Below are 24739 nucleotides of genomic sequence, written 5' to 3' on the forward strand. Positions count from 1 at the left end.
CAGTGCTTTAGGCTCCCTTTGGCTAGGCAGCACCAAATGTGTGGCTGTCCCCGAGGGGAGTCCAGAGGGAGGGGGGCTCTGCTGTCTGCACCCCCAGAGTGGAGTTCTGTGGCCCTCCCTGGCACTGTACTCACACCACAAGATTGCTGAAGAGTTTGGAGGCTCCCTCACCACAGGGTCTGAGGATGGGCCCCTATGGTGTGGCACCAAGAGCCCCTCCATGCTCAGGAGGGGCTAAGCGACCCTGCAGGGTAGCTGGCTGGGACCACCACTCACCACTGCGTGCTCAGGGATACCCCAACATCAGAGTCACCTCCTCCCTCCAGGCAGGGCAGTCCCCATGAGCGCTGCAGCACCAAGGGCCCCATTCCTGCACCCCACAGTGTGGGAGGAGCAGAGTCCTCAGGGACCCAGCTTGGTGGCCCCTTGCTCGCCTGGCAGCCCAGCCCCACTGTGCACAGCCCCATTTCCCACCTGCCCTGTGTCCTGCCAGGTGTGGGGTGTCCAGCACCCCCTTCCTTGCAAGGCTGGGAGTCCTGGCCATGTCCCCAGCCGGGGTGCTCCTGCTGCAGGGATCCCCTTTCCCAGCTCCTGGTGCTCGGAGTCTCCGAGCCAGCCTCGGCATTTCCTCACCCCCAGCTCCCAGCACAGCAGGACACGGCTGGGCTGAGAAACCCATAAGTGCTGAATTTGAGCCCCGAGTCGTGGCTGTGCCTCCTACGGACTCGGAATGGCCCCTGCAGGAGCGGGTTGTCCCTTGCCATCGGGCCAGCACAGGGACAAGGTGCTGCTGTCCCCGGGATGCCCCTGGTCCTGCCTTGGCACCCACCGGGCACGGGGACAGGGTGACACAGGTGGCTTATGCCGCGGGGGCACACGGTGGGACAGGAAGGTGACACGTGGGTGTCATCAGAGGGGTCCCAAGAGCGGGGCGGGGGGAGATGGAGTGGCCGGTCCCTGTCCCTCACCGGTCACTGCCTTGGGGGTGACAGGGTGACACCCTCCCAGTGCCTCCTCCACCCCGAGCGCCTGCCGGGGGTCCCTGGGGCTGGCTCCGTGCCCTGCCCGCACCTGATGCCGGTGCCGGGTGATGGTGATGCCGGTTCCGGTGCAGCACCGGAGCCGCTGCCGGTGCCGCCGGTATAGCAGCCGTGCCGTAATGCCTGTGATGGTGCCAGTGCCGGTGCAGCGCTGGTGCTGCTGATGCCGGTGCCGCCGGCGCCGCCGGTGCTGCCGGTGCTGCCGGTGCCGGTCATCACTCCCGCAGTGCGGGGCTGGGGCCGGTGCCAGGTCCTGCCGGTGCGGGGCGGGTTCCCGGGGGTTGCGGGCGGAGCTGGAGCCGGTGCCGGTGCTGGTGCCGGGGGCGGTGCCGGCGGTGCCGGTGCCGGTGCCGGTGCCGGGCGGGGCCCCCGCGGGCTGCGGGCGGTGCCGGCCCCGCCGCGGTATAAAGGGGCCGCACGGGCCGGGCCGGGCGCACAGCGGCGGCGGCGGGTGGGGAGCGGCGGCACCACCACCACCGGCACCTCCACGGTGAGTCCCGGTCCCTCCTCCTCCCTCCCGGCCCGCTGGTGCCGGCTCGGGGTCCCCCGCGGTGCTGTGAGCCCGGCAGCACCGGAGGCTGCGGGGCCGGGGGTAACGGGAGCCGGGAGCGCCGCGGGCTGCGGGACCGGGAGGAGCCGGGAGCGCCGGGGGCTGCGGGACCGGGGGGAGCCGGAGGGGGCTGCCCGGGAGGTGCCGCCGGGGTCCCTGGGGCTGGCTCCGCGCCCTGCCCGCACCCCAGCACGTGCTCGGGCACCCCCGACCTGCCCGCACCCCCTGCCCGCGTCCCGGTGCCTCCCCGCAGTCCCGTCCTGCCCGCGCTGCCCGTCCCATCCCGCAGCGGGCGGGGGTCTCGCTGCTGCCGTCCCCGCAGCCGGGGGTCCCCTGCACACGCTCGGGTGGCGGAGGGCTCTGGGAGGCCGAGATTTCCCCGGGGACACCCGGTCCCTGACATCCCCGTGCCCTTCCCTGTCCTCCAGCCCAGCCATCGCCTGCGAGCAGCCGTGCTCCTGCTCGGGTGGATGGGGGGTGCTGGCACCGTGCTCGGTGGGGTACCTGGGACCCCTGCACCTCACCTGGCACACACAGAGCGGGGTGTGGGGGACCCCCGCACCTCCTCTGGCCCCGCGGAGGCATTGGGAAGGTGTCACCCCCACACCAGTGGCCGGCGAGGGACAGGGTGGCCGTGGGGCAGCGGAGGAGCAGGGCCACCCCGCTTTTGCATTCCGGGTGACCTGATGGGGAGGATGTCCCCGTGCCCTGATGGTGTCCCATGTCCCCCCAGATGCCAGGGAGCCTCTCCACGGCCCTGCGTGTCGTGGGGACCAGCCTCTTCGCCGTGGCGGTGCTGGGGGGAATCCTGGCCGCCTACGTCACAGGGTACCAGTTCATCCACACGGAGAAGCACTACCTCTCCTTCGGCCTCTACGGGGCCATCCTGGGGCTGCACCTCTTCATCCAGAGCCTCTTCGCCTTCCTGGAGCACCGGCGCATGCGGGGCGAGGGGCAGCCAGTGCGGCCGGGGCGCTCCGTGGCCCTCTGCATCGCCGCCTTCCAGGAGGACCCCGACTACCTGACGAAGTGCCTACGCTCCGTCAAGCGCATCGCCTTCCCCGACCTCAAAGTGGTGATGGTGGTGGACGGGAACGGCCCCGACGACACCTACATGCTGGACATCTTCCACGACGTGATGGGCTCTGAGCACTCCGGCAGCTACATCTGGAGGAGCAACTTCCACGCCTGGGGCGAGGGGGAGACGGAGGCCGGGCTGCGGGAAGGGCTGGCCCGAGTTCAGGCACTGGTCCGCAGCAACACCTACTCCTGCATCCTCCAGAAGTGGGGCGGGAAGCGGGAGGTGATGTACACGGCCTTCCGGGCGCTCGGAGACTCCGTGGACTATATCCAGGTGGGTGCACGGGCTGGGGGATGTGGGCAGTGAGCGTCCTGGGCAGAGGTGCCCCGGGAATCCCCAGTAGCACCTGGGTGCCTGGCACTGGATCTGGCCCCATGCACTGGCCTAGAGCCACCAGGGCTGGGGGCTGCACACACTGGGGTGGCTGAGGTGTTGACTGCTGCCCACGGGTGTCCCATCAGCTCCTCCTCAGCACATGGCTTGCTGTGGTGTCATCCCGTGGGACAGTGTGGCACGAAGTGCAAGGTCCCCACATGTGGTGACTGGAACAGGTCCTCCCTCAGCGTCAGCAGCCAGAGATGGGTGTCCTGGGCAGCGGTGCCCCAGCACCACCGGCTGCTCTGCTCCCCTCCATCGCCTGCCGGTCTCCGGGGCTCTGCCTGGTCTCGCCGTCCGTGGCTCAGGCTTGCCTGGCTGTGGGCTGGGCTGTCTGCCGGGCGCGCGTGGGCGGCGGGAGCGGGGCTCCACATTCCCTCTGCCCCCAGGTGTGTGACTCAGACACGGTGCTGGACCCCGCCTGCACCGCCGAGATGCTCCGCATCCTGGAGGCCGACCCCCACGTCGGCGGCGTCGGCGGCGACGTCCAGGTACCCTGGCGTGAGGGAGGGCAGGGCTGGGGGCCCATGGGGCTGCAGCGCTGCCCGGGCTCACATCCATCCCCTCCCCAGATCCTGAACAAGTACGACTCGTGGCTCTCCTTCCTGAGCAGCGTGCGGTACTGGATGGCCTTCAACGTGGAGCGCGCGTGCCAGTCGTACTTCGGGTGCGTGCAGTGCATCAGCGGCCCCCTGGGCATGTACCGCAATGCGCTGCTGCAGCAGTTCCTCGAGGACTGGTACCACCAGACCTTCCTGGGCAGCAAGTGCAGCTTCGGGGACGACCGGCACCTCACCAACCGCGTGCTCAGCCTGGGCTACCGGACCAAGTACACGGCTCGCTCCAAGTGCCTGACAGAGACGCCCACGCGGTACCTGCGCTGGCTCAACCAGCAGACCCGCTGGAGCAAGTCCTACTTCCGCGAGTGGCTCTACAACGCGCTCTGGTTCCACAAGCACCACCTCTGGATGACCTACGAGTCGGTGGTCACCGGCTTCTTCCCCTTCTTCCTCATTGCCACCGTCATCCAGCTCTTCTACCGCGGCCGCGTCTGGAACATCCTCCTGTTCCTGCTGACGGTGCAGCTGGTGGGCGTCATCAAGGCCACCTACGCCTGCTTCCTGCGCGGCAGCGCCGAGATGATCTTCATGTCCCTCTACGCCCTCCTCTACATGTCCAGCCTGCTGCCCGCCAAAATCTTCGCCATTGCCACCATCAACAAGTCGGGCTGGGGCACCTCAGGGCGCCGCACCATCGTGGTGAACTTCGTGGGGCTGCTGCCAGTGTCGGTGTGGGTGGCGGTGCTGCTGGGCGGGCTGGCCTACACCGCCTACAGCCAGGACCTCTTCAGCGAGACTGAGGTGGCCTTCCTTGTCTCAGGTGCCATCCTCTACGCCTGCTACTGGGTGGCCCTGCTCACCCTCTACCTGGCCATCGTTGCCCGCCGCTGCGGCAAGAGGCAGGAGCAGTGTGGGCTGGTCTTCACTGAGGTCTGACCGTGGGGTGGTCCCGTGCCAGGGTCATCCCGGTGCCATGGCCACCCGACGTGTCAGGGTAACCACCGCCGTCCCCTCTTCCCCGTCCCGGAACAACCAGGTGCTGGGGTGATCCCACGTGCTGGAGTGAACACCCCCAGGCCCCTTTTTCCCAATCCCGGAGCTGCTGGGTAGCGCTGAGCGCTCCCAACCCTTGGCATTTCTCATCAGATCTTGAAATCTTGCTTTTATTCTCTATTAAGGTGCAAACTTTTCCTATACTTTCCTTTTTCCATCCCAAGCTGGCCACAGAGAAGCCGAGCCAGGGCTGCCCATCACCCAGCCAGGTGCTGCCAGCTACATCCCAGCTGTGCCCTATGGAGCATCCTGGTGTGGAGCGCTGCTGGCCGCGCTCCCCACACCCCACTCCAGAACCTTCCACCCCTCGGTGCTTTTACAGGGATTTCAGTCCCACCTCCGTGGTGCTAGAGCACTCCCCACCCCAGGACACACAGTGTGCCAGCACTGCTGGCTGTGCTGCCTCTGCCCCACGGCTGCGTGCGGGCGCGTATCCATGGGCAGCCCCCCAGGCCTTTCGGGGCTCTGGCTGCTCCAGGAGGGCAGCAGGTTCCTTCAGCTTTGCCAAAGAGCCAAGGGGGGGATCCTGGCATGGAGAGACTGGGAAAACTGGGGGGCTGTGTGCCGGTCGGGGCGTTGCTGGAGACCCTCTGGGGCTGTGTTATGCTCTGGCCACCCCACGGCCCCATCACTCCCACCCCGCTACCTTCCCAACAGTGGGGAGATGGGGATTTAGGCAAGGTGCTTCCCAACTTTCCCTTCCCCAGGGAATTCACCTGTGGGTCCTTTTTTCAGGACTTGGATAAAAACCCCTTTCTACGACGGAGCTTTTAGCTGGTTTTTGTTTAATTTAATACAAGGTTTTTTAGAAGACTTTTGTAGCTCTTTGGTATTGTTGCAGATGGTTTGTAAATCTATTTATTTTTGAACCTGCCAGGGGAATTTTTTTCCATGTTTCGGGTGGAAAAGGCTGGTTTTTATATCCTGACGGAGTTGTGGAAATAAAGACTTGAAGTGAGGACACGTGGTGTGTTTTGGGGAGGGTCCCTGAACCCCCTGCCCAACTTGAGGGAGGTTGGTCCTGAGTCCCTGCGTGGCACTGGTGTCCCTACAGCTGCAGGGAGCAGATGGAAGGAGACATCTCCACTCTGGCACCTCCATGGATCCCTGGGGCCTGCTGCACACTGTGGGCAGCCCCTGGGTGGGACACCCCTGCCCAGGCTTACAGGAGGTCCCTACCTACCAGAAGCCATGGCCCCTGGGGTGATCCACAGCATCTGTGGCCAAGAGCTTGGTTGCTCTCTGAAAAGAGTCATTTTGGGGGTGACAAGTGACCCAGGAAGGGCTCTGGGTGCTCAGGACCCAGCAGTGCCAGAGTCCCCTGTGCAGGACAGGGATGAGGTCCTGGATCTCCCCAAGTCCCTGCTGCTTTTTCTAGCAGCAGATCACAGTTCATAGCCCACATCCTTCCCCTCAGACCTTCCTCGGCACGTGGGTGATGATGGGCTTGGGGCGGGTTTTGAAGAGCAGTTTGGTTTTGATGAGGGCAGTAACGGTGTAGTGGCTGTGGGGCCCCATGGGGCTGGGCTGGGAGGCTCCTCCCTGCTTCACCAGCACAGCAAACGGCTTCTCCAGCTGCACCACCTTCCCGTAGAGGATGTGGTGACCCACGATGAGCACAGGGACGCCCTGGGGAGAGCGGAGGGTGAGGCTGGGCTGGACTGTCCCCGGCAGGTCCCAGTGGTGTCCAGCCTCACCTCACAGGTGTAGTGCAGGTCTCCCAGCAGGCTCCCGGCCAGGTCCCCGCTCTGCCGGGGCTCCACCTCACCCTGCAGCTCCAGCAGCACCCACTGTGCCAGGGCCCCGGTGCCACCGCTGGGGGAGACATGGGGAGGGTCACCCGGGCCCCAGCAGGCACAGGGGCCACGGGGACGGGACCCATGGGGCTCACCTGGAGATGACGATCTGCACCATGCCGGGCCTGCCAGGGGCTGCAGAGACACGGTCAGGACAGGGGCAGCGGGGAGGGGAGCAGGAGCCCCTGGCCCTCCCTATCTGGGGGCTCCAGGATGAATTTCCACCCCCGGGCCCCACAGACCCCCCCCCATGCACAGATCCCGTTCTGGGCCCACAGATCCTGAGATCCACCCCCCGGACCCTATAGAATGTCCCCAGGCCCTCCGGTCCCCCAAGGTTCCCCCAGATCCAGCCGCAGCCGCCATGCCCAGAGCCCAGACCCGCCCAGGCCCTTCCCCTCCCCGAGGCCCCCAGGCCCAGACCCCCCTGCGGGCCCTGCAGCCTCCCCCGGGCCCTGCGCCCCCCGTGCCGCCGCCCGGTCCCGCGGGGCGCTGGTGCCCTCCAGCGGCGCCGGTGCGGCGGGGACGGCCCGGGGCGGCCCGGCCGGGTCTCTCGGGGCCGGATCCCTCCCGCCTGCACCGTGCGCTCGCCCCGCGCCGCGCCCCGCTCCCGCCGCCCGGCTCCGCTACCGCACCCGCCGCCGGCCCCGCACGAATCTCCCGCCGCGCCGCCGCCGCTTCCGCTTCCGGTTCCGCGCGGCCCCGGGGCAGCTCCGGTTCCGGCGCGCCGCGCGCACGTGGGGCGGAGCGGGAGCGGAGCGGGAGCGAAGCGGCGCCGGGGCCGGCGGAGCGCCATGGGCGAGTTCGAGGTGCACCGGGTGCGGTTCTTCGGGCTGGTGCCGGCGGGCGTGCGCTGCCTCGCCTGCCACCCCCGCGGCTCCCGCCTGGCCCTGGCCCGCACCGACGGCGCCGTCGAGGTGTACAACTTCGCCGCCAACTACTTCCAGGAGAAGGTGAGGGCGCCGGCACGGGATGTACCGGGATGCACCGGGCCTGTACCGGGCTTTATCGAGCTTCTACCGGCCGCGTACCGAGCCCGTACGGGGCGTGCTTGGTCCTTCCGATCGGCACCGAGCCTGTGCTGGGCCTGTACCGAGCCGAGCCGGGCCGTATCGAGCCGGGTCCAGGCGTTACTTGGCCCTACGGATCCGCACCGGGGCTGTACCGGGCCTGTGTCGGGCCTCACCGAGGCTGTACCGGGCGTTATCTGGCCCTGCCGATGCGTACCGGGTGGTACCGGGTGCTCCCGGTGCCGCGGTGTGACCCGGTCCCTGCGCAGGTGATCCCCGGGCACGAGGCGCGGTCGGTGGAGTCGCTGTGCTGGGCGGCCGGGGACCGGCTCTTCGGGGCCGGGCTCGGCGGGGACATCACCGAGTACGACCTGTCCGGGCTGAGCGCGGCCCGCGGCCTGGATGGCGGCGGGGGACCCATCTGGAGCATGGTGGCCAACAGCACCGGCACCCAGCTGGCGGTGAGTCCCGCCGGGAGCGGCGCCGGGGCTGGCGGCACGGGGAGAGGGTCCTGCTGAGCCCCGCGCTGATCCCGGCCCCCGCAGATCGGCTGCGAGGACGGCTCTGTCAAGATCTTCCAGGTGGTTCCTGGGGGGATCCAGTTCGAGCGGAACCTGGACAGGCGGAAAGGTGGGTCCTGGCTGCAGCACCGTCCCTCCGGCTGTCCCGGTGACCGTGGGCTCTCACACGGAGCTTCCCTCCCTCCCCAGGCCGTGTCCTGTGCCTGTCCTGGCACCCCTCGGACACTCATATCGTGGCCGGCTCCATCGACTTCTTTCGTGTGATTGACGTCACTTCAGGTACCTCCTGTCCCGGGAGCAGCCCCATCCCATCCCCATCCCCATCCCCATCCCATCCCATCCCATCCCATCCCATCCCATCCCATCCCATCCCATCCCATCTCCCGGGACCACCGGCACCCACTGGCCCTGCCAGGCACTGGGGGATCCCCCGGCCTCCCCCAACCTTCTCTCACTGCAGGCCAGACGGTGCAGAGGGTCATGGTGAACCACCACGTGGAGAAGGCCAAGCGCGAGTGCGTGGTGTGGGCCATTGCCCTCCTGTCCAGCGGCACCGTGGTCAGCGCCGACTCCTTTGGGAGGGTGCAGTTCTGGGACTGGGAGCAGGGCACGCTGGCAGAGTCCCACACCGTCAGCACCTCGGCCGTGCTCTCGCTGGCCGTGTCACAGGTGGGTGACACCCACAGGTCCCCCCTGGTTGACAGGGAGCAAGAGCTGCTGCACTCTGCCTCCTGGCAGTGCCCTGCTATTGTTCCCAGTCTGCTCCCACAGCACCGTTTTCTATGCAGAAGGAGGACAGCATGATCGTGGGCACCTCGACCGGGGCCACCTACCATCTGCAGCTGCTGCCCGTGAGGCTGGGCGGGCTGGAGAAGCGCTGGGTGCGGACCAAGCCCTTCCAGTTCCACAGCCACGACGTGCGGGCTGTGGCGCACAGCCCCACCGCCCTCATCTCCGGGGGTACGACTGCCCTGCTGGGGGCACCGGGACTGGGCAGGGTCTGCCCTCCTGGTACCTGCCGGGCTGATCTGTGCTTGGCTTCCAGGCCTGGACGCCCAGCTGGTGATCCGCCCGCTGATGGAGAAGGTGCAGAAGAAGAGCTACGACGCAGCGCTCCGAAAATTCACCTTCCCCCATGTGAGTGGTGCAGGGACTGGGGGCTTGGAGCTGGTGGGGCAGGCAGGGCTGGATCTCCCTGCCCTCCAGGTGCCCTCATTACCCTGCCAGGGTTCCTTCCCTGTGCCTGGCTCCCTCCTCTGCCCCGTTGTGTCTCCTTTCCTGGTACATCTGGAAGCTCTGCCAAGGAGCAGTGCAAGTTGTCAAGCTGGTCTTGCTGGTCCTGCTGGGTCTCCATCTCCAGGCTCCCATCCCACGGACCTGATTTCCCTGCTCTCCCCCTGCTCAGAGTCACCAGCACCCCAGGGCATTCCGGCTGTGCCCCAGCCCCTTGTGCCAGGCTGTGTGTGTCCCTGACATCCTGCCTGTTTTTCCACGCAGCGACGCCTCGTCTCCTGCGCCAGGAAAGCCCGGCTGCTCCTCTTCCAGTTCTCCCAGTACCTGGAGCTCTGGAGACTTGGCTCCACTGAGGAGACCGGTGAGTCACAGGTGCAGCTCTCCGGTGTCGGCTCCCTGGCAGAGCGCAGGCTGCCAGCAGGATTTTGGGATTGAGCTGTCCTGGGCCTCAGGGAAGGGTCTGGACGCTCCCCCAGGATCCCCAACTGCTCAGAGAGCCCGGTGTGGTTTCCCCACTCTCACTGGTGGTCGGTGTGGTTCCTTCCCCAGGAAAGGACGGCGAGGTCCTTCCCCTGTGCCGGATGCCCGAGCACCTGGTGCAGCTCAAGAGCAAGGTAGGGCTGAGCGGGCTGGGGTGTCCCTGGGGCAGCTGAGGGCTGTGTGCTGGGCTCTGGGGGTCCCTTGGGCCTCCCTGAGTCCCGTGGTGTTCCCAGGGCCCGGAGCACATCTACTGCAGCTCCATCTCACCCTGTGGCACCTGGCTGGGCTACTCCACGGCCTCCCGCTTCCAGCTGTACCGCGTGCGCTGCGACGGGGACAGCATCAGCCTCAGGAAGGTCAGAGGTTGGGGGGCTGCGGGGGCTGGCCTGGCCACTCTCACTCGTGGGGATGTGGGTGGCAGTGGAGTGGCTGCCAGAGCTGCGTTCTCCCCGCTGCCAGGTCCCCAAAGTGCCCAAGCTCCTGCCCCCAGCCTACCAGCTCCAGTTCTCTGCCGACTCCGAGAGCCTCTTCGTGGCCTCTGCTCGAGGATCTGTCCACGTCTTCCAGCTGCTGGAGCCGGGGGGCTGCAAACACCTGCACACGCTGCGACCACCCTCAGGTGTGGGCTGGGGGGAGCTGGGCTGGGGCTGGGGGTTCCTGGGCTCTGCATCCCCCTCCCCTGTGGGTGCAGAGAGGGGTGTCCCCCTCTCCTGCCCTCAGGGGTGTGTGAGTCTCTCCGGGGGGTGTTTGTGCCCTTGTGGCCTGGCACTGGGCAATCAGGGGGCACGTGGGGCTGGGTGTCTCTGAGGTTTGGAGCTGCCAGCACCCCTCTGAGCCCGAGGCTCTCTGCAGGCTGCTCCGAGGCCGTTTACCTGCTGGCACCGAGTGCGGACGGGCACTGGCTGGCAGCTGTCAGTGGAGACTGGGCCATCCACATCTACAACCTGAAAAGCTTCAAGGTGGGCCTGGGAGTGACCCCCCAGCCTTAGGGGACATGGGATGGGGAACTCAGCAGGCACTGCCCTGCTGGGAGCCATCACTGCATCCCTGGAGCAGGGCTGGGGTGGGTGTGGTGTGGGAAAGGGGTCAGAGGCAGTCCTGGAGGTTCTGATCAGGGCTGGGTGTGTGGGAAAGGGGTCAGAGGCAGTCCTGGAGGTTCTGGTCAGGGTGGGTGTGTGGGAAAGGGGGTCAGAGGCAGTCCTGGAGGTTCTGGTCAGGGTGGGTGTGTGGGAAAGGGGGTCAGAGGCAGTCCTGGAGGTTCTGGTCAGGGTGGGTGTGTGGGAGAGCTGTCAGCAGTGGCCCTGGCGGGTCCTGTCAGTGCACTGTCCCCTCCTGCAGCATCACTGCGTGGTGCCCAACTATGACTGTGCCGTATCTGCCCTCGCCATCCACCCCAGCACCAACAACCTCGTCATTGCCTACTCGGACCAGCAGGTAGGAGCTCTGCTAGTCGAGCTCTCGTGGCCCTGCTCCCTTCCCTGTCTGGCTTGGCTCGGGGCCCTGGCTGGAGCTGCTGGCAGGAGCAGACACCCTGAGCGTGTCCCTGCTGTGCTCCCTGCAGCTGTTTGAGTTCAGCATCCCCGAGAGGCAGTACACGAGCTGGAGCCGTGCCGTGCAGAGCCGGGGGCTGCACTGCGCCTGGCTGGAGCGGGACTCGCCCATCACTCACATCACCTTCAACCCCAAGAACCCCTCGCACATCCTGCTCCATGACACCTACCTGCTCTGCGTGCTCGACAAGTCCCTGGTGAGCGGGCGGGAGGGCTGGGGGTGCCGGGGGGCTCCTGCAGAGCCTGACCTGCGCTCTGCCCGCTGCCCTCCCGCAGCCCCTGCCTGACGACAGCGCCCTCCTGATGAACCAGAGCACCCTCAAACAGCTCCCAGAGACCGCCAGGAAGAGGCAGCTCCACGCCTTCAAGATCTGCAAGAAGTTCCAGGTGGGTGATGGTGTTGGGGAGCGGGGTCAGGGAGGTGCTCAGCTCTGGAGAGGGACTTGGAACGAGGGTATGGACAGGACACAGGGAATGGCTCCCACTGCCAGAGGGCAGGGTTAGATGCGATAGTGGGATGGGATTGTTCCCTGGGAGGGTGGCACAGGTGCCCAGAGCAGCTGTGGCTGCCCCTGGATCCCTGGCAGTGTCCAAGGCCAGGTTGGACAGGGCTTGGAGCAACCTGGGACAGTGGAAGGTGTCCCTGTCCATGGCAAGGGGTGGAATGAGATCCCTTTAAGGTCCCTTCCGCCCCAAACCATTCCCTGATTCCACAACTCCCATCTCCTGCCTTGCAGCCACTGCTCTTCATGGATCTGCTGGACAAGAACTGCCTGGTTGTGGTGGAACGACCCATCATGGACTTCAAAACCCAGCTGCCTCTGCCTGTCCAGCAGAAGAAATTTGGCACCTGAGACCAGAAGCCACTCCAGCTTCAGGAACTGTCTCTGTGCTGCCTTCCTGGGGCACTGTAAGAATTTTCTTAAGGTGCTGTAGGAATAAAACCTCACTGTTGTGTACATGCCCAGGCTCAGGGCTCATTCCTGTTGTCACTCCACCATCATGTCATCATGATTTTCATATCCTTCCAGTTCTCCTCCCCGGGGCGCGGGGACAAGGTGACACCCCAAATTCCATCCCCTTTCTCTCACAGTGTCTAATCCCAGTGTTGGCTTCTCTCTCCCCAGTGAGCCTCTGGGTCCATGGGTGCTGCCTAGGGCTGGGCAGCCTCATTCCCTAAGGACGGGGGTCTGGAGGTGTTGCGTGGGGCAGGGAAGCGACATTAACCGAGGATGGAGGGAGAGAAATCGGGGATCCCCGGAGAACACGGGAGATTTAAAGCGTAACTCGTGAAATAAATCGCAGCGCGCCAAACAAATCTCAGCGCCAGACATGGCGCGGAGGGCGTGGCTTGTTAAGCCCCGCCCTTCAGCACAACCAATCACAGCAGCGGCGGCTTAGCCGCCACCTCTCTGATTGGTGGCAGCGGCGGAGGGGGCGGGGCGGCCCCACCCCGTCCTCCCGCGCCCCCGAGCCTACCGCAGCGCGCCATGCGGGCGGGGGCGGGGCCGCAAACCGCGCCCTCCGCCAGGCCACGCCCCTTCCCCGGTGACCGGCGGCGGCGGCGGCGGCGGCGGCGGCATGGCCGTGTGGACCCGGGCTTGTAAAACGGGGCTGCTGGAGCTGCTCCTGCGGGAGCGCTGGGTCCGCGTGTCGGCGGAACTGACCGGGGAAACGCTGAGCTTAACGGCGGAACCGGGGACCGGCGATCCGTCGGTGGTGAACGGCGTGGTGAACGGCAACGCGGAGGCGGCGGCACCCGGTGGCGTGAGGAGGGTGCGGGTGGTGAAAGCGGAGGCGGGAGGGCTCGGGATCAGCATTAAGGGAGGTCGGGAGAATCGGATGCCGGTGCTGATCTCACGGATCTTCCCGGGATTGGCGGCGGAAAGGAGCGGAGCGCTCCGGTTAGGCGACGCCATCCTCGCTGTTAACGGCGTCGATCTCCGCGATGCCACCCACGATCAAGCTGTGCAGGCGCTGAAGAGAGCCGGGAGGGAGGTCATCCTTGAAGGTAACGCTTCAACCCCTTCCTCTCCCCCCGAATCCCCGGTGCGGGCCCCCGGTGCTCTCCTGTCCCCCGCCCCGGTGCTCCCCCGCCGTTACCGGCTCCCACCACACCTCCCTGCCGCTGTCACCGGACTCCCGGACCCCCTTTGGGTCCCTTTTCCGGGTGTGGGACGCCACTCCCCCACCCCAGTCCTGGCACATTTCTGTGTTCCCCCAAAGCCACGGGGGGGCCCCAGGCACGGGGACAGGGACTGCGGTGTCCCCCCTGCTCGGGCTGTTCCCTCTGCGGCAGGATGGGGACCCCTCACAGCTGGGGACAAGGACAGGATTGTGATCACTGATTGTGTTCCTCCAGGACAGACTTGGGTCCCTCAGAGACAGATCTGGGGTCCCCCAGGACAGACTTGTTGTCCCCTGGCTGTGGCATCCCCCCGAACAGGTTGTCCCCTATCCCTGGTGACAATGCCCAGGCTGGCTGAGTGTCCCGAGGGAGGGCTGTGACCCGGGGCGTTGGTCCAGGCTCTGCCCCTGTCCCAGAGGCTCAGCCCCCGCAGGCTCGGTGTCCCCGGGCCCTGTGCCCAGCACAGCCGGCTCGGGGCTGGCCCGGCAGAGCCACCGGCTCCTGCCCGACCTGTTCCTGTTCCCAGCAGCCCGACAAGCTCGGGCAGGACCTGCCCAGCCCGGTGGCACAGCACGGGGCTCGTGGCATGGGGCACGGCGAGGCCACCAGCCCCCGTGCTGTAGGTCAGGGTGGGCTGTGCCACAGTGCTGTGGTGCCACACACACTGTCCTGGTGTCCTGGCATGTCCGTCTGTCCCCCGCTGCGTGAGGCTGCTCCAAGGGCACGGTGCCCGTTGGGCACGGTACAGGGATGGGCACTGCTGCTTTGCCACACGCTCCTGGCACGCTGCAGTGGCATGAGGGGACATGGCTGGGCTCCCTGGTGTGGGTGCAGCTGGCTCGAGGTGCTTGGGCAGGGCTGGGTGCCACAGGGGCCGAGGTGGAGCAGCAGGGTCAGGCTTGGTGCTGTGGTCGTGTGCTGCTGTTGAACACAGCGAGGGTCCCCACAGGACCCCGTGCCCGGTTCAGCACATCCTTCCTCCTGCTGCCAGCCGTTTGATCCTGTCCCACAGGAGCTCCAGCCCTGTGCTGTGTTTGTCCCTCGCTTCCGCCACGGGCACGGGTGCTGTGGCAGACGCCTCTTCCCTTCCTTTCCCTTACTTTCTCTTCCTTTTCTTTCCCTTCCTTTCCCTTCCTTTCCCTTCTCACTGTGCTGGGCACAGCTGCTCCAGTGGTTCTGGTGGGACCATCCCGTGGTCAGCTGCTATCAGCAGAGCCCACAGAGGAGCTGGTGGGGGACCTGGCCGTGCCATCCAGCCCCATCCCTCCTCACAGCCCTGCAGCCGTGGCCACCCTGGCAGGTGCCAGAGCTTCTCACGGGCCCTGTGCCAGTGGTGGAGGGGAAACCATCAGCCCTGCACGGCATCTCCGCGGGGCTGGTGTCAGTGTCACCCATCCTGGGGGCTGGGTTGGCCTCAGGGCCCACGCCAAGCACCTCCCTGGGCACCCACAGGCCCCGCTGGCTGCCCTGGGGGAAGGGAGCCCTTCCGCCCCGCCGGGAGCTGTGGGTGCGGTGCGGACCCTGGCACTGCCAGGGGCACGGCTGGGCACAAGCCTTGGGGAGGCTGGTGGTGTTCCCTGCCGGCTGCATGCAGGGGCTCGGTGAGCCCCGGTGAGGCCGGTGTGCAGCCGGAGCTGCCGCCTTCCTGCGGCGGGACAGGCCAGGGGCGCAGGCGACAGCTGGGCTTCCTCTGTGGTGAGCGTGGGTGGGGCGGCAGCGCCTGTGCCGGGGTGGTGGTGCTGGCCCTGCCAGGGCAGCAGTGCAGCTCTGTGCTGGTCACCGCCTCCACAGAAGCAGGAGGGGTGGTTGCAGGTGCCCCCAGCCCCTGGCATAAGGTGCTCCATGTCCTGCCTGCACCATGGATGCATCCCACTGAAAACAGAGCCAGTTCTGCTGCCCCCACCATGAGCACACACAGTCCTGGGTCACCACGGGGCACCCACACTCCTGCCGAGCTTGGCCTCTCACGCTCCTGACTGCACCGGGGTCAGTGCCTGCACCGCAGGGTCGCTGTGAGCTGCAGCCCCGCGTGCTGAGCTCCCTCCCCGTGCTGGAGGCAGCTGCCCACATCTGGCAAACATCTGCCGAGCAGCCCCGCAGCGGGAGCTGTGCTGCTGCCCGCGGCGCTCCCCGCCCGGCCCGGAGCGGGATTAGGGGTGTGGGACGGCGGTAATCCCGGGATCAGCGCGCCGGCAGCAGCTAATATTAACTCCTGTGCTGCCCACAGCAAGGGCAAGCGCCTCGTGGCTCAGCAGAGCCAGCGGGAAGGCGGGGGCCGGTGTCTCCTGCCCACTTCCATCCCTGCCGTCCCTTCCTTGCTCCCCCTTCCCGCTCGCAGCCCCGCAGGGAAGGATTGGCAGCAGCACAGCCTGGGCCCCACCATCGGTGTCACTCCCCCTCCAGAGGGCCTGGCTGTGGCATTGTGCCGGCTCCAGGATCCTTTCACCCCTGGTTTCCCGGTGCTGAGCAGCCTATTTGCTGTTTGCTTTGGTTTTCCCTCTCACTGCCCCGTCTCTGTCCCCAGCGCGTCCCTCCCTCGGCCTTGGCTGCCGGGGCCGGGCGGGGGTCCAGGGCTGCTGTCAGCGGGGCGGTGCTGGGCTGGGACGCTCCGGGGGGAGCAGGAGCTGGAGCTGGTGCCTCCTTCCTTCCTTCCCGGCCTGGAGAGGCGCGTGGAGCCGGGATGTCTTGGCTGCACACCCTCCTCCTCCTCCTCTGGCTGCCGTCGGGGCGTGAGCGGCAGGGCCGGCCCAGCATCGCCGGCAGGGCTGGAAACTTGGCGGGCACAGCCCTGGCTGGGCGGGATGGGACCAGGATGGGCTGCAGCCTGACCTCCTGCCCAGCACCATTGTCCTGTGGCGCCTTCCCCTTCCTACGCCCGCGCCGGCAGCGGGGATGGATGAGCTGTCAGCCCTGTCCTTCACTCGGGACATCCCTGACCCGGACAGGGTGGGACGCCCCCAGGACACTCCAAGCCTTGGTGTGGGAGGGTCACATTGCCCTATCAGATCAACCCTGGGGCACAGGGCTGAGGTGTGGGGTGCAGGACCCTCCCCAGGCCTGACTGTGCCCCCTCCCCACAGTGAAGTTCATGCGGGAGGTGACCCCCTACATCAAGAAGCCATCGCTGGTGTCAGACCTGCCATGGGAGGGGGCGGCCCCGCAGTCCCCCAGCCTGAGTGGCAGCGAGGACTCGGGGTCCCCCCAGCACCAGGGCCCCCGTGACCGCAAGGTGATCCCCCTCAAGATGTGCTTTGCTGCCCGGAACCTCAGCATGCCCGACCTGGAGAACAGGTGAGGACAGGGGCTGCCGGTGGGGGGGACCCTGCTCCCCAAAGACCCCAGGACAGGACTGGGTCTGCCCACCAGTGCCAGAGTGAGGGACCCTGCACCCCATGGACACCCTGGGCACAGCTGGGGGCTGCCCCTCGCTGAGGCCATGACCCCCTGCTTCACCCACTGAGCTGTGGAAGGATACTGCAGAGGGTTTGGCCAGGGCCAGGGCTATGCCATGTTCCCTCCCAGCCCCCTGGCAGCCCCTCTGCCTTAAAATGAGTGCTAAAAGCCCTAGCAGGTGGAAATGCACAGCAGAAGCCCCAAAGCAGTGCAGCCAGTTTGCAGCGCAGGGCCCAGGCAGTGCTGGTGTCCCAGCCTGGGCCGTGTCCCTGTCCCCTGCAGGCTGATCGAGCTGCACTCTCCGGACAGCCGGAACACGCTGGTGCTGCGCTGCCGGGACACGGCCACGGCCCACGCCTGGTTCAGCGCCCTGCACGCCAACATCACCGCGCTGCTGCCCCAGGTCCTGGCCGAGCTCAACGCCACGCTGGGCTCCGGCAGCCCCACGGCCGGCGGCCGGGAGGTGAAGCACATTGCCTGGCTGGCCGAGCAGGTACCACTGATGGGATGTGCCTGGGGGCTCCCAGGGACAGCAGTGCCAATGGGATGTGCCAAGGATGCCACTGGGGCTGTGGATGCAGCCAGAGAGCCTGGCCTGGGCTCTGGCTCTGCTGCTCTCCCATCCAGCTGTGCCCTGGTGATGGCAGCATTTCCTGTGCCCTCAGCCCCTTCTCCCACTGGCATTTTCCAGATGGAAACCCTCATCACACCCTCCCTATTCCATGAATTCACTGCCTGAGAGCTGCAGCCAGCCTGGCAGTGTGGTGGGCAGGACCCCTGGGGGCTGCTCCCAGCTTGGTTTCCAGGATGGCAAACCAAGGGGAGGCGGGATTGGGGATGTGAGTAGGGACTCTGGCTCTCACTGCTCTCTGTGCCCATCTCTGTGGGTGCTGTGGATGCTGCCTGGCAATGGGGAACCACTGCCTTGGGCTCAGGGCTGGGTGCCAGGGCTGTGGCGCACCCCTCACGGTGCCCCCTGCCCGGCAGGCACGCCTGGACGGCGGGCGGCAGCAGTGGCGGCCGGTGCTGATGGCAGTGACGGAGAAGGACCTGCTGCTGTATGATGGGATGCCCTGGACCAGGGACGCCTGGGCCTCGCCCTGCCACAGCTACCCGCTGGTGGCCACCAGGTGAGCTGGGCTGGGGGGCCGTGGCAGTGCCTCAGGGCAGGGGTGACGAGGTGACGCGGTGCCAGCACTGCCGTCGTACCCCTGACTCCGGCCATGCCTTCCCCTGCAGGCTGGTGCACTCCGGCTCCGGGCGCCGCTCGCCCGCGCTGGGCTCGGAGCTGACGTTCGCCACGCGGACGGGCTCTCGCCAGGGCGTGGAGATGCACGTGTTCCGCGTGGAGACCCACCGCGACCTGTCGGCCTGGACGCGCGTCCTGGTGCAGGGCTGCCACGCCGCCGCCGAGCTCATCAAGGAGGTGACCGTGGGTGAGTGCCGCGGTGCTGGGCCCCCCACGGCTGCCCCCCGGCCCCCACGGCTGCCCCCGGGCCCCCTCCGGGACTGACGGCAGCGGCTGTGCCCGCAGGCTGCACACTGGGCGGGCAGGAGGTGCAGCTCTCCATCCACTATGAGGGCGGGTTCACCATCTCCCGGGATGAGCCGGGCTCCAGCGTGCTCTTCCGCTACCCCTACGAGCGGCTGAAGATGTCTGCGGATGACGGCATCAGGACCCTCTACCTGGATTTCGGGGGCCCTGAGGGCGAGCTGGTGAGGAGGGGGCAGCCGGGCTGACCCCTGGTTTGGGGATCTTCCTCCAGGGGAGCCCCTGATTCCCCCATCCCTGCAGCATCCCGGCGGCCCAGACTCACTGGGTTTGGCTGGTTGGAGCCCCCAGCCCTGCAGTCCCCGGTGGGATGTGGGGGGGCTGACACCACTCTCCATCTCCCCCCAGGCGCTGGACCTGCACTCCTGCCCCAAGCCCATCGTCTTCGTGCTGCACACCTTCCTCTCGGCCAAAGTCACCCGCATGGGGCTGCTGGCATAGGTGCCCCAGCCCCCTTGCCCTGTCACCACCGGCTGGGGGTCACAGAGGGCCCCCCAGCCTCTCCTGCCCCATCGGTGCCTTGCTGGGACTGGGATCGCTGCCCTGAGAGCCGCCGGGAGTGTGGCAGGACGGACAAGCCCATCCTGCCCCACAGCTGCGCTGCCGGCCCCCAGTGCTGGGGGTTGGGTTACTCACACCAGCTTTAATCCCCCCGGGGCTGAAGCCATCGCTGATCTCACCGCCTGTGCCTTGGAGCGGGGCCAGCCCGGGCCCCCTGCCTGGGGGACCCCTCGTGCCCCCAGCTCACCTCCAGGGGAACCCGTGTCCCCCTGCCTTGGGGCTTCCCCCAAAGAGGTCACATTGTCCCCACACGGGGCAGGGCTGGGGCTGTGGGACCCCCCCATTGCTGCATGACAGGGTCTCCACGCCCTGCTCAGGGTGAGGGGACACGTTTGTCTTACCGGGGGCACTCAGGGGTGCAGAGGGGGTGCTCTGGCACAGGTCCTGGTCCCTGGGGCTTGGCCTCCCCCCCATGCCCCCCAGCAGTGCCCCCCGGATCTCCCAAAGGCTGAACAAACGCCGTGTCTGTGCCCGGGGCTGCAGGGACCCTGCGGGGCTGTCCCTCCCCCGGGGCAGGACATGTAGATTGATGCACTTTTCGCTTTTTGTACTTTCCCTCCCCTTGAGGGCAGCTCTCACACCCTGCGGGCTGGGGGGCCCAGGTGGGACCTCCAGGCTCCCCCCTCCTGCCGGGACCCCTGCACCCCCCGGGCAAACTCCTGCACGGTTCTCTGCTTCGGGGGGCTCTGGGGTCCTGTGGGGTGCTGGCTCGGGTGCTGCCCCCCTCCTTCTATTTTTGTATTCTTTGTAAATCGCTATTTATATCAGATTGCCTTTTCCAGGGGCTCCGGGTCTCATTTTGAGTCTGGTGTGGGGATGGGGGGAGGAATGAGGGTCTCTGGGGGAGCTGGGGGAGTCTCTGGGGATGATGGAGGGGATGGGGGGGGTCTCTGGAAGGAGTGGGGGGATCTCTGGGGTGGGGTCTCTGTGGGGATTTCTGAGGGAGCTGGGGCAACTTTTACAGCAGGGCATCGGGGCCAGTTCAGCTGTGGGACAGGTATGTGGGGGTGTGTGTGCACAGGGAAATACCGAACATATGTGCACAGTGTGTGTGCAAATACCGTGCACACAGGGGTGTGCACCTGGGCACACACACACACACACGTGAAGATGTAAACACACACAGAGACACATGAACACTCATGAACAGAAACCCACATAAACACTCATGAACATGCACACAAACACAGACACACATAAATGTGTAAACACAAACACACACAAACACATGTGAACACTCATGAACACAAACCCACATAAACACTCATGAACATGCACACAGACACACGAAGACATACACATGCACAAACACAAACACATGTGAACACTCATGAATACACACACAAACCTGCATAAACTCATGAACAGAACCTACTCATGAACAGAAACCCACATAAACACTCATGAACACACACAAACACAGACACACATGAACATGTAAACACACACACAGACACACGAACACACACACAAACCCACATGAACACACACAAACACACATAAACACATGTAAACACTCATGAACGAACACACCCCCCCCACCTGTTCACGTGTTTTTGGGGAGTTCCCGCGCACTCCGAGTCCCTGGGGCGGAGCCTTAATGGGCGTGGCCAGTAAAACCACGCCCACACGAAGACATAAATAGCTTTGGGCGCGGCCTCATCAAACCACGCCCCTCAGTGGGCGGGGCTCGCCGCGCGCACCGGGCGCCGCTCGGTGCGGATTGCGGTGCCGCCGGCAGGGGGCGCGCGGCCGGGCGCAGCCGCAGTCGCTGCCGCCGCCGCCGCCGCCGCCGTCCCGGGGCCGCCGGAGCGGCCGCACCGGGCGATGCGATGACAACGTCCACCCTGCAGGTACCGACCGCGGGCACCGGGACGGGGCTGGGGCTCTGGCCGCGCCGACACCGCGCCCCCTTCCCCCGGGCCTCCGCTCGGCCCAGCGGACAGGCCTCACCGGGGCCCGGCGCCGTGCCGGCCGGGGAAAGGCCTCACCCGGCCCCGGTGCTGGGCCCCGCTGAGGTCGCCCTGCCCTGCTGAGCCCCGGTACCGGCGCGGTGGGGAGGGAGGTGGGCGCGGCGGAAGAGCCGCGGTGCGGGCGGGCCCGGCCCGGCCCCTGGCGGCGGGGAGGGCCCCGGCGGGCCCCGGTGCTCACGGCGCTCCCCCCGCGCAGAAAGCCATCGACCTGGTCACCAAAGCCACCGAGGAGGACAGGGCCAAGAACTACGAGGAGGCGCTGCGGCTGTACCAGCACGCCGTGGAGTACTTCCTGCACGCCATCAAATGTGAGACAGAGCGGCCGGGGGCGCGGGGGCTCCGGCGCTCGGGGGGCTCCGGGTGACGCCTGCGGGTCTCTGCAGATGAGGCTCACAGCGACAAGGCCAAGGAGAGCATCCGAGCCAAGTGCGTGCAGTACCTGGACCGGGCCGAGAAGCTGAAGGAGTACCTGCGGGGCAAGGACCGGCACGGCAAGAGGCCTGTCCGAGAAGCACAGAATGACAACAAGGGGTGCGTGGGGGACGGGGGGGCGAGGGATCCCCTGTCTGGCCACGGAACTGGCAGGACCGCCCTTGCCCCACCAGTGCCAGCCCCACCCCTGAGCCCTATCCCCTGTCCCCAGGAGTGACAGTGACAGCGAGGGCGAGAACCCTGAGAAGAAGAAGTTGCAGGAGCAGCTGATGGGTGAGAGAGGCTGTGATGGGTTCAAGGCTCTGGGGTTAGGAGGGATTCACTGACAGCCCTGTCAGGGGTGGCCGTGGGGAGGGGGACAGGCTGTGGGACTGGGGCCCAGGGATGTGTTCCTGTGGGCTGCTCACCCCAAACAGCTGCTGTGCTGAGGGGAGGCGGGACTGGGGGTGTGGGTAGGGACTCTGACTCTCACTGCTCTCTGTGCCCATCTCTGTGGGGCCATGTGAGCAGAGTCACACCCTCACAGGTGCCATCATGATGGAGAAGCCCAACGTGCGGTGGAGCGATGTGGCCGGGCTGGAGGGAGCCAAGGAAGCCCTGAAGGAAGCTGTGATCCTGCCCATCAAGTTCCCACACCTGTTCACAGGTGAGGCCGTGGTGGTGGGAAGGGGCTGTGCAGGAGGTGACCCCTCCGTGGGTGATCCCAGCACGGGGCTGACCCTGGTCTCTGCTGCAGGGAAGCGCACGCCCTGGCGCGGGATCCTGCTCTTTGGGCCGCCTGGCACTGGCAAGTCCTACCTGGCCAAGGCTGTGGCCACTGAGGCCAACAACTCCACCTTCTTCTCTGTGTCATCCTCTGACCTGACGTCGAAGTGGCTGGGGGAGAGTGAGAAGTAAGTTGGCAGCAGGGACATGGCCACAGCCTGGCTCCTTGTGCTCCGGCCAGCCAGGCTGGGGCAGGGGCCACCAGCATCAGGGGACCCCAGTAACAGGGCTATTAAGGAATTGGGAGCTGGTGCCTTCAGTGAGGGAATCTGAGCAAAGCAATCTCTGGGCCTCTTCCCTCACAGCCTGTTTCCCCTCATCTTTTCAGACCTCTCAGTCCAACAGTGACTTTAAACTGGGGTCTTCTAACACTTAACTGGATTCTGTTTCCTTGTCTTAATTAACTGCTCTCATGCTCCTTCTTGGGGCAGCTTTGGGGCCCTCAGGAGTTGCAGCTCTTACCTGAAAGTTTCCCATCTGTCCATGCTCAGAATTCATTTACAGCTCACTTACAGCGAGCTTTGAGGAGAGCCCACCCCTGCCAAGCTGTGAGCAAGTAATAATTAAACTTAACTCTACATTATTAATTCCTGATACCCTATAATTAGATTTACTTTAATCCTCAGCAGGGTCCCAGGGGGGAGCACAGTCCCTTGAAGGGCTGCACAGCCCCTGGTGTGGCACTTCCCTTGCTGCCAGCGTGGGGTTCTCAGAATGGGAGGAACGTGGGGCTGCCCTGGTGCTGCTGAGGAGGGTCTCTGAGCGGGGACCCCATGCCCTGCTTTGTTCCCAGGCTGGTGAAGAACCTGTTTGAGCTGGCGAGGCAGCACAAGCCCTCCATCATCTTCATCGATGAGGTGGACTCGCTGTGTGGCTCCCGCAACGAGAACGAGAGCGAGGCGGCGCGGCGCATCAAGACCGAGTTCCTGGTGCAGATGCAGGGTGGGTGGGGGCCCGTGCCAGGGATGGGTGGGAGCAGGATGAGGCAGTGAGGACCTGGGGACTCAGAGATTCCCTGGAGATTGTTCTGAGCCATCTGCCTGCAGGTGTGGGGAACAGCAGCGACGGGATCCTGGTGCTGGGTGCCACCAACATCCCCTGGGTGCTGGACTCGGCCATCAGGAGAAGGTGAGCCCCACATGCAGCCCCTGTGGCACCCCCCAGCAGGGCTGGAACTGGGGCTCACCCCTCGTGCCCCCAGGTTCGAGAAGAGGATCTACATCCCCTTGCCCGAGGAGGCGGCGCGGGCGCAGATGTTCCGGCTGCACCTGGGGAACACCCCGCACTCCCTGACGGACGCCAACATCCAGGAGCTGGCCCGCAAGACCGACGGCTACTCGGGGGCCGACATCAGCATCATCGTCAGGGACGCCCTGATGCAGCCCGTGCGCAAGGTGCAGTCGGCCACACACTTCAAGAAGGTGAGTGGGGATGGTCCTGGGGAGGGCACTGTGGCTGCTGTCCCCCCCCAGCTCTGTGCCACGTGCCGCTGGCTCTGTGCAGGTCCGTGGCCCCTCCCGCACCACCCCCGGTGCTATCGTGGATGATCTCCTGACGCCATGCTCGCCCGGGGACCCTGGGGCTACTGAGATGACCTGGATGGAGGTGCCCAGTGACAAGCTGATGGAGCCTGTTGTCTGCATGGTAAGTGTCCCCTCCATGGCTTTGGCCTGGCCACTTCTCTGCTTGTCCTCCAGGCCGAGGGCCAGGCAGGGCTGTGGCTCCTGGGGATGGACACAAACCCCCAGTTTACCCCACTAGAAGAGGGTTGGGTGTGGTCAGTGCTGCTGCCATGGGGCAGAGGTGCCTCACTGCCATGGGGGTCCCTGTCCCGTGCCCCTGCCTGGTCTGAGCCACGTGCCCACCCACCTGTGTTGCAGTCAGACATGCTGCGCTCGCTGGCCACCACCCGCCCCACCGTCAATGCCGAGGATCTCCTCAAAGTGAAGAAATTCACGGAGGACTTTGGACAGGAAGGTTGAGGGGGGGGCACGGGGGCTGTGGGGTTGGGGCAGCTGCAGGCCCTGCTGTGCCCCCCTCCCCGGTGCCAAACTGCCTGGTGTTTGCTCACTCCTGCCCCACTGCACTGCGGGGACACGGCCCGGGGCTCACACTACGCGGGGTGGGTCTGAGCATGGCCTGGGCAGCTGGGGCCCTCCCCGGCTGCGCTCCACTCTTCTTCCTGCTCTTTTTTTATTTTTTAACTTAATGCTGCTTTGGGTTCTGTCTTGTTTATAGGAAAATAAAAACAATCTGAGTGCTTCAGCTGGTGGCCAGCCACTCCCCAAGGCTCTGCCCCCACCAGGGGGCTCAGCCCAGACCCACCTCCTGTCCCCCAAAATGCAATGACCCAGAGCCAAGGCCTCTGCCTGTCCCAGGGGGGGTGGGGGTCCCTCGCACTCCAGCCATCCCAGACAGGGATCTGTGCCTACAGGGGGCTGCTTGGATGGAGCAGCCACCAGCTGATGGCATTCACCTGTCCACACCTCCTGTCGTGCTGTGCAGCCCCTGGGCTCCCCTCAGCCCCATCCCGGTGCCCCCTGTGCTGTGCCCACACTGTGATCATGAGCCCCAAACAAGCCCCAGAGGGAAGGATCCCCCCTTTGCCCCTCCCCTGCACAGCCTTGGCAGCAGGTTGTTCCTAGACCCACAAGGAATTCCCAGTGCCCAGGGCAGGACCGCGGCT

At 66.1% G+C, this 24739-nt stretch overlaps 5 protein-coding genes across 6 annotated transcripts; 4 read left to right on the forward strand and 1 right to left on the reverse strand.

Annotated features, from left to right (window-relative positions):
* Nucleotides 1-1350: 1350 nt before the first annotated feature.
* HAS3 (hyaluronan synthase 3) lies at nt 1351-5439 on the forward strand. Of its 2 annotated transcripts, XM_077185087.1 has the most exons (4): nt 1351-1530; nt 2324-2944; nt 3436-3537; nt 3619-5439. In XM_077185087.1, exons 2-4 carry the CDS (start codon nt 2324-2326, stop codon nt 4540-4542), a joined length of 1647 nt encoding a protein of 548 aa, XP_077041202.1. In that variant the 5' UTR covers nt 1351-1530; the 3' UTR covers nt 4543-5439. The 2 variants fall into 2 exon arrangements, with proteins under 2 accessions (XP_077041202.1, XP_077041201.1); XM_077185086.1 differs by having other exon boundaries at nt 3436-5439.
* Nucleotides 5428-7165, reverse strand: CHTF8 (chromosome transmission fidelity factor 8). The gene is made up of 4 exons (XM_054640999.2): nt 7091-7165; nt 6551-6590; nt 6357-6474; nt 5428-6288 (listed from the first exon to the last, which is right to left on the reverse strand). Exons 2-4 carry the CDS (start codon nt 6571-6573, stop codon nt 6073-6075), a joined length of 357 nt encoding a protein of 118 aa, XP_054496974.2. The 5' UTR covers nt 6574-6590; nt 7091-7165; the 3' UTR covers nt 5428-6072.
* An 84-nt stretch (nt 7166-7249) lies between these two features.
* UTP4 (UTP4 small subunit processome component) lies at nt 7250-12211 on the forward strand. The gene is made up of 16 exons (XM_054640677.2): nt 7250-7408; nt 7735-7926; nt 8011-8095; nt 8176-8265; nt 8447-8655; nt 8775-8946; nt 9032-9123; nt 9484-9580; nt 9769-9833; nt 9933-10055; nt 10159-10318; nt 10552-10658; nt 11038-11133; nt 11261-11446; nt 11526-11636; nt 11987-12211. The coding sequence occupies exons 1-16, from the start codon at nt 7250-7252 to the stop codon at nt 12101-12103; spliced, it is 2061 nt and encodes a 686-aa protein (XP_054496652.1). The 3' UTR covers nt 12104-12211.
* A 528-nt stretch (nt 12212-12739) lies between these two features.
* Nucleotides 12740-19662, forward strand: SNTB2 (syntrophin beta 2). The gene is given in 8 exon segments (XM_054640678.2): nt 12740-12771; nt 12773-13260; nt 16458-16668; nt 17053-17263; nt 17758-17900; nt 18010-18206; nt 18305-18486; nt 18671-19662. Coding segments are annotated over 8 exon segments (1557 nt in total). The 3' UTR covers nt 18764-19662.
* Nucleotides 19663-20571: 909 nt separating this feature from the next.
* Nucleotides 20572-24318, forward strand: VPS4A (vacuolar protein sorting 4 homolog A). The gene is made up of 11 exons (XM_054640508.2): nt 20572-20736; nt 21053-21164; nt 21240-21387; nt 21500-21561; nt 21815-21934; nt 22025-22181; nt 22847-22995; nt 23100-23181; nt 23255-23474; nt 23557-23697; nt 23934-24318. Exons 1-11 carry the CDS (start codon nt 20716-20718, stop codon nt 24033-24035), a joined length of 1314 nt encoding a protein of 437 aa, XP_054496483.1. The 5' UTR covers nt 20572-20715; the 3' UTR covers nt 24036-24318.
* The last annotated feature ends 421 nt before the right edge of the window (nt 24319-24739 follow it).

This window comes from Agelaius phoeniceus, chromosome 12 (genome assembly GCF_051311805.1).
Source record: "Agelaius phoeniceus isolate bAgePho1 chromosome 12, bAgePho1.hap1, whole genome shotgun sequence".
NCBI lineage: Eukaryota > Metazoa > Chordata > Aves > Passeriformes > Icteridae > Agelaius > Agelaius phoeniceus.

Excerpts from the sequence above, each read along its gene's own strand:
- VPS4A (XM_054640508.2), top strand. The coding sequence starts at position 20,716 with ATGACAACGTCCACCCTGCAG. Across the intron at positions 21,935-22,024 it reads GTTCCCACACCTGTTCACAG|GGAAGCGCACGCCCTGGCGC; the intron begins GTGAGGCCGTGG and ends TCTCTGCTGCAG. Across the intron at positions 22,996-23,099 it reads GTTCCTGGTGCAGATGCAGG|GTGTGGGGAACAGCAGCGAC; the intron begins GTGGGTGGGGGC and ends ATCTGCCTGCAG.
- CHTF8 (XM_054640999.2), bottom strand. The coding sequence starts at position 6,573 with ATGGTGCAGATCGTCATCTCCAG. Across the intron at positions 6,475-6,550 it reads GTGCAGATCGTCATCTCCAG|CGGTGGCACCGGGGCCCTGG; the intron begins GTGAGCCCCATG and ends TGTCTCCCCCAG. Across the intron at positions 6,289-6,356 it reads ACCTGCACTACACCTGTGAG|GGCGTCCCTGTGCTCATCGT; the intron begins GTGAGGCTGGAC and ends CGCTCTCCCCAG.
- UTP4 (XM_054640677.2), top strand. The coding sequence starts at position 7,250 with ATGGGCGAGTTCGAGGTGCACCGGGTGCGGTTCTTCGGGCTGGTGCCG. Across the intron at positions 10,659-11,037 it reads ACAACCTGAAAAGCTTCAAG|CATCACTGCGTGGTGCCCAA; the intron begins GTGGGCCTGGGA and ends CCCCTCCTGCAG. Across the intron at positions 11,447-11,525 it reads GCGTGCTCGACAAGTCCCTG|CCCCTGCCTGACGACAGCGC; the intron begins GTGAGCGGGCGG and ends GCCCTCCCGCAG.
- HAS3 (XM_077185086.1), top strand. The coding sequence starts at position 2,324 with ATGCCAGGGAGCCTCTCCACGGCCCTGCGTGTCGTGGGGACCAGCCTC. Across the intron at positions 2,945-3,435 it reads ACTCCGTGGACTATATCCAG|GTGTGTGACTCAGACACGGT; the intron begins GTGGGTGCACGG and ends CTCTGCCCCCAG.